At 42.0% G+C, this 7,162-nt stretch overlaps 1 protein-coding gene across 2 annotated transcripts; it reads left to right on the forward strand.

Moving 5' to 3' along the window:
- Positions 1-1,612: 1,612 nt before the first annotated feature.
- Positions 1,613-3,583, forward strand: RB195_011148 (uncharacterized protein; the record flags this gene model as incomplete). Of its 2 annotated transcripts, none has more annotated exons than XM_013445894.2 (1): positions 1,613-3,583. In XM_013445894.2, one exon carries the CDS (start codon positions 1,613-1,615, stop codon positions 3,581-3,583), a length of 1,971 nt encoding a protein of 656 aa, XP_013301348.2. The 2 variants fall into 2 exon arrangements, with proteins under 2 accessions (XP_013301348.2, XP_064050033.1); XM_064192450.1 differs by having other exon boundaries at positions 1,658-3,583.
- Between the last annotated feature and the right edge of the window lie 3,579 nt (positions 3,584-7,162).

A 7,162-nucleotide genomic window follows, 5' to 3' on the forward strand; every position in this document is an offset into this window, starting at 1 on the left:
AAATCTGTCAGCAGAAACTTGTTGTTTCCATCACATATCGAATTGTGGGGGAAAAAAAGAAAAAGAACTCCTCAATACTCCGCGAGAAAGGCAGAAAGCGCAATACACGCTTGGAAGCCCATCACTCCCAATTGCAATCTTGAGTTGAGTTAATATTTACGGAACAAAAATCTGTTGATCGTAAAAATAGACGGAAATTTTCCACGAGTTCAGAAATACGTAGAAAAAAGAAAGAAGTAGAAATACCTGACATTCTATGAATGAAAGAAAATCAAAAATCTAGAAATGTTCTAGGAAATCCAAACGCGCATCCTAAAATATTTTCTTTCGGGTTTTCTTTGCACGATAGGAAAATTAATATAGATTAGCTAAACTATGCTGGATATTTGCCATTTTAAAAACTTTTCAATTCATGGATTATTTTCATGATTATTGATACTACTTGCTATTTGTTTTCATACTATTTTATAGCGTCAGAACACTTCAATTTTTTTCACCAAATTCAAAGATCTCTTTCTCTCTCTCTTTGGTTTTTGAAGACACCGAGCAGTCGAGACTAACACGTCGGAGTTTCAGTTTTACTTGGAAAATTTGCGAAAGTACACGAGATTCTCTCAAATCGTTTGAAGTGACTTTTTTGTGGGAAGGAAATTCTCACGACATCGATCAAATTTGTGCCTTTCATTTGATTTATAGAAGAATCTATGTGTATGCCAAATGGGGTGAACATACGTGACGATTCAAGATTCTCATTGCTTTCACTTCGTTTGAAAACAAATCAAAGAATTCTGAATAGTTATCGAAAAATTAATGAATTTAAAAATTATTGCATACAGCTCTTGAAAAAAAGACGACAACATAACTCAAAATGCGTATTTTCACTGTAAAACGGAGTTCAAAGAGATAAAAAAATGTCTAACTTTGCTGTTTCCTTCCTTTTTGAGGTTCTCTTTCCGATGTTGCATGTAACTTCCTAATTTTCTATAAACAAACTATTCGATAATTTAACGACGAGATAAAGTGCGTTCTTTTCTTTTTCGAAATTTCCTGCTGCTGCGTTTTCTTTGTCGAAATTTTCTGCTAATGCTGCTAAATAGTGCTTAATTATTCTTGTCAAGAAAAAAATCTAATCCATTCATCCCGAAAGAAACCTAAAGTAGTTGCCTAGGGATCTAGATTTTTTTCGCCCGGTCTCTTCATCGACCATCATCACTGTGGCGGGCAGGAAATTCAATTTTAAAAGTCGCGCCGTCCTTAGTTGCGCTAATAATTCAATTATTCCTCGAAACGCTATAGTTGTGAATTGTTTGCAGCGTTCAATTGTCCTTCCCAAAAGCGGCGACCCATGTTCTTCCCGGAAACTGCTTAACAAACTAGTTGACTTCAACCCGGTCGAGGAAAGCAGCCGCTTGCAGAGTCTAATCACGGAATTTGCGCAGCGTGCCGCTATGAATTCGTGCAATCATCGTTTGCTTGTGCGTCGACGATCCGCAACTGCCGACCAACAAAGGGGTGGGGCCTGCCGGCCGACCAGCTGATTATCCTCGCCCGCCCACTAGTGAACAATTCCTCCTCACTTTCCTCCTCTCTCTGTTGCCGCCTATTCGCAATCATGATCCTTCGCGACATCCCATTGATCCTCCTGCTACTTTTCCTGATGTCCTACGCCTCGGCGGATATTTGCTCGTACTGCAGTTGCGATGAGGACGCGAAGTCTGTCACATGTTCGTCGCCGACCCTACTTATCCGGACGGTCTCACTGCTGCCATGGATCGAGCAAGTTCACCTTATCGGACTCAATCTACCACATCCTCCTCATTTTCTGTTCCATACAGCTCTGCGAGTACTGCGGATTAACAACTGCGGCCTACAAGATCTATCAGCTCATTCTCTGCTGCCGCTACCAAATCTAGAGGTGCTGAACCTAGCCGACAACCATTTGGAATCCTTACCGACCACAGTTTTACGAAGTCTGAAGCGCCTGAGAGTTGTGAATTTGGCTAGGAACCGCATCGCGGACCTATCACTCTTCTCGCCAATCCTTGCTGAGAACCTCATTTTGGAGCAGCTCGATCTCAGCGGAAATCCGCTCGCCCTCGCAACGAGGGCCTCATCGCTGCCGCCTTCTGCTCAGCTTTTTCTCTCCAATGCTAACCTCGCTTCCCTTAACTCCTCTGCCGTCGTCTTCAATCCGTCAACTGCCTGCCCTTTTGATGAGAAGTGCCGAATTCTGCACTTAACCCCTACCGACTTCAGCCGCTTCACCTCTATCGACGTCTCTGTCAACCACCATCTGAAGGTGCATGATTCTGCACTTATCGCCCTGTCAAATGCCAGTCATCTCGATTTCTCTCACGCACATCTGCCTGCAGAATTCACGAATTGGCTAAAGGATCGAAGCAAAGCCAGGACTCTCAACGTATCTCATACTGACTTGAAATTGGAAGAGGAACTATGGTCATCATGCGGATCAGAGCTTAGGACTTTGGATATCACTGGATTACGACTGAAACGACTGCATCTCAGCACAAGTTGCGTGCTGACAACCGTTTACGCCAGGGACAATCTGCTCGAGACGTGTCGGCTGGAAGCGCTCTCGCTCGAGTCGCTTCACATGGATCGGAATCTGTTCACTGACTGGCCAGTATTACCTCCTGGATTCGCGATGGATAATCTCCGATCGTTAACTCTAAGTTCAAATCTGCTCACCGTTCTTCCTCCTCACGCCTTGTCGCAGTTCCCAAATTTGCAACACCTGGACATCTCCAGAAATCAGATCAGCGAAATCGACCATCTCGCCTTCCCGAGCCTCGGAATGCAACTAGTCTCGATCGACCTATCCTACAATCAGTTGTCGATTCTACCTCATCCTGTTCTGCCCTCCTTAGTCTACCTGGACGTCTCGAGCAATAACCTCGTCACTTTGGATCCTGCATTCTTTGCCGGGTTGCCAATGTTGCAGCACCTAAGGCTATCGAGTAATCCCCAACTCTTCGCCAGATGCGAAGGGGAAAGATGTTGGTCTGACCATCTGGACGAGTTGACCGCCCTTGTGGATTTGGATCTATCGAACTGCGCACTGTCCAGAACTATTCCGCTCTCACATCTTACCTCGCTGAAAACGCTTCTTCTCCGAGGAAACCAGATTGCCGTCGTCAACGCCGGTGACCTGCCTCCGAATCTGCGCACGTTGGACCTTGGCGAGAACCGCCTCCACTACACACGTAACTTCTCTCGCCTTCGTTCACTTCGGGACCTACGCGTGGACACGAATCCACTTCGATGTGACTGCAGTCTTCACGACATCGTCCCCCATCTACTCAACCAGACGCAGATCGCTGATCCGCAGCTGTATTACTGTTTTTCTGGGTCCTGGCAGTACCCGTTGTTACCTTACCTCAGCGGGATCACTCCTTGCATTGATGCTACTCGACAATTCGCTCCAATACTCATCAGTACTTTTGCATTCTCTGTCATTGTCGTTTGTTCTTTTCTGTTAGCGTTTATCGGTTACCGTCGTTATGCTCATACTGTAGGTCATGTTTATAAACGTTTGGCCACCGATATTCCAGTTAGGCTCTAGCCAGACCGAGCGAGTAAACACGCTTCTCCATCCGGGTCCTCCATATTTAGTCATTCGATGGTGCGCGTTAGTCCTTAGTGCATATCAGTCGCTGGCGAATCCCCTGAGGCGCATCAATAGCGGCCAAATGAGGCGCGTTTGCTAACTTGTCAGCGACCGACCGCACAGCGTATCGTTCGTTCGTTCGCGAGAACCTCGCCTCGGGGTTGAGGCCGCGCAGCGTAAGGCGAGCACCAAAATTCGTACGTGTCCGCATGTGATCCTTGCCGAATAGTCCCGTAGTGATTTATTGTGCCAAATTATTGTTATTTTTTTCCGTTTTTTCTGATGTGATGAATAAATCTGATATTAAAGTGTATGTGTGGGTATGTGTTCTTATCTTAGTCATACTTTCTACAAATATAAATAAAAGGGGTGATTTATAAGGAACACGTAGTATTTATAGGAATAGGAGTGACGAATCGTCTAAACATCTTTAAATTCACATTTCTCCTTAGTTGCGGTAAATCAATCGCATTTTCCAGTTTCTGACTCATGCCCATAAGTTTAAATGAGAACTACAACCACGTGTCAGAAAGCAGGTAATACAGGCAGATAGGAAAAGATGCGCAGGGATGAAAATGGACGAAGAACGCTTGAGAAATTTTATAAGAGAACTCATACATGCAACAAAAAAACCTCAGGGAACTTATAAATCCTCGAATGAGTCTTTTTTCTTCTCCATTGGCCAGGTGTAATATTTTCCAAAGTGCAGGCATTCTGTAATTAATTGCAGTGCAAGAAAATTACATTCACGGACTATGCTCTGCTCATAAAAATACTAGAAAAAAGTTGTAGCTAATTCAATTCATTCAAGTTTTAGATTTAGTCCCATGGGAAATAAAGTGGGAAATTCAATGTAAATATTGTCGAAAGAGAATTATCAAAAATATGAGATAATGACTATCGATTGAACTAAATTAAAATTAATGTGAATAGAATTCAAAACGAGTTATCTGCAATAAAAAAATAATCTAGAAGGTTTCATCTTTTTCTCTTTCTTTAGTTTCTTTTTTAGTAGCTAGGAAAACAACATAAGTGCAGTCGACAGTTCATAGTTCCCTTGTGACTGTCTGGAGACGTGGTACTCTGAGTACGTTCATCCACAACTGATCGATGTTCTTTGAACAGTGAATTTTGAATTTTAATGGATGTGACAACAGAAAAAATGCCAGAAGTTGTCGAAACGTCAGGCTGAAAAATAAAGTTCCATGAAAACCTCGTTGGCAAAACAAGAAAACATGCATTCAGTTCGAGCCGAAGTTTCGGGGAAAAAAGAGGATTTGGAGAGTTCCGAGACTATCAGGATAATGGAGGCTAGTTCTTCCTAGCAATAATTATCTTGTTTTACTGGAGTATAACTTATAAAGGTATGAAGACAACAGTTTATAGAGATAGGGGTGGAAATCGTTCCAGGATACATAATTATCTTTGAGTTCTGGGATAGTATGTGTCTTGAACTCGAAATGTCAACGGAATTCGAAAATTCGGAGTTAGTGGATTCTTTTATCGCGTACACTATAATGCAGACGAAAATTTGTGCTAAAAAATCTTCTTTTCTCAGATAGTACGAAAAAAAATCGAAGGCAAAACTCAAAAATGACGTTCAACTTGTTTTCCTAAATTTTTCAAATGCTTCCTACGGCAGCTCTGGACAGATCACATCTACTCATTTTTCCATAAATTTAATATTACCACTTTTTTATATTCTTTAAACGTTTTTGAAATAAAATTTCATTGCGTTAAAATACTTCTTATACTCTCGCAATACTCCTTTTAACAACAACTTTTTTTGATGACGTCATGTCTGAGAGGTGCGTATGGGATTTATCCAAAAGTTATTACTCAGAGGTACATATATGCTAAGCAATTCTAGTAATATTAGTATTCTTAGAATGATTTAGGTATGAAGAGAGTTTTCGTGACTGCGGCAGAATATCACGTCCACTTTTAAATTATTTATATTCTATGCTTATTTTATGCGAATATTTTGTCAGCAGCCAGTAATTCAGCCATTTTCGACGAAAACGCGTGGAATTGTTTTGCTGTTCAGCTTCAAGGGGATAAAAGCTTCTACTATATTGCTGGTGGTTGCTTACGAATATATTGTTTATAATGTGGTATGTGCAGAAAATTCTCCGTTCTCAGAAGAACTTTGATGTAACGCTTATGTAGGCGTGAAAAAAGAAGGATCAAATTATACAAAATTCTAATGCGCAAGGATGGAGATGGTTTTTTTTAGACGTTAGGATTAGACTAATGTGAAGAACTTGCACTTTTCAAAAGAATGGAAAAATCCTACAAAGAAAGACAAAGAAGAGTGAAGTGCTCCACGCTGACCAAGTCCTTTGGGACGAGTTCAACACCAGCTCAGAATCGCCTGAGGTTCATGAATACCTACGTAGACATTATGATGGCTTGCAGGTTCCAGCTGATGTGAGAAAAAAAATGAAGCAACACAGAAATTACACACTTACACTTACAATTACACTATTTTAAAAAATATAATGATCTAAAAATGAAATAAAAGTAAAAAAGGATGAAGTCACTGGCGTAGCAATCCACTTGGGATGCGCCAACGCGTTTTACTGGAATTGTAATCGTTGAGGTTTTGGAACGCTTGTTGGCCTATACAATGACTTGCGGGGGGCAGCCGATGATCAATTCAGTGTTTTTATCCTCCCAGACAAGTCTGGTACCAATTTATCGACCCCGGAGGGATGAAGGGCTTGGTTTGCACTAGGGCGGTTTCGAACCCTGGACTGTGTGGCTACAACGGACCTCTAACCGACTGCGCCACACCCGCCAAAGAAAATGAAATATGTAAAATTATTGTTCTTATCGAACAAGTCGAACTCGAACAAGTCTCATATCATTTTATCGTTCCTCGAAGAAAGAAAGTTTTCTGGCCTAGGACGGTTTCGAACCATCGGCTCTGTTGACCAAGCGGTGTCCTCTTACCACTGCGTTATACGCCCACTCTTCAAAGTAATACTTCCAATCAAGATATTTTGTCGTTAGATTTCAACATTCTCTGACCTCCACTTCTCGTTTGCGCACTCATGGCCTGCGCACTTTATCTTTCCTTTCGCCACTCGACGTTCCCCGAGGGATTCGGCGTTTTCTTCGGAGTCTACGAAATGCATCGAAGTGCGTATAATTGAACGTTGTGTTATGCCATTCGAAACGAGCGCGTGGACGTTGCTGCAGGAAGGGAAAAACTTTGATTGGGTGCAGTAGGGCTTCCTCAATTAGAATGAGAGCTAGACATACATAAAGATGAAGCAGGGGAGCATCTGCATTTGCATCTTAAGTGAAATGAGCAGCTCTTACGAAACATCCGCTAGTGGTTTTCTTTCGAAAAATTCGATTACCTTAGCTTTATCTGTGGAATTCACTAAATTATTTATCGAACGCACTAATGGTACTTCATTTGCGAAGAAAGTAGACAAAATAAGTGCATTAGCAGCAAAAGAAACTGGCTGCGTGTGCAAACAGCGCAGAGTTCATATAGTTCCTTTTTTTGTAGGCATTTCCTCT

This window comes from Necator americanus, chromosome III (genome assembly GCF_031761385.1).
Source record: "Necator americanus strain Aroian chromosome III, whole genome shotgun sequence".
NCBI lineage: Eukaryota > Metazoa > Nematoda > Chromadorea > Rhabditida > Ancylostomatidae > Necator > Necator americanus.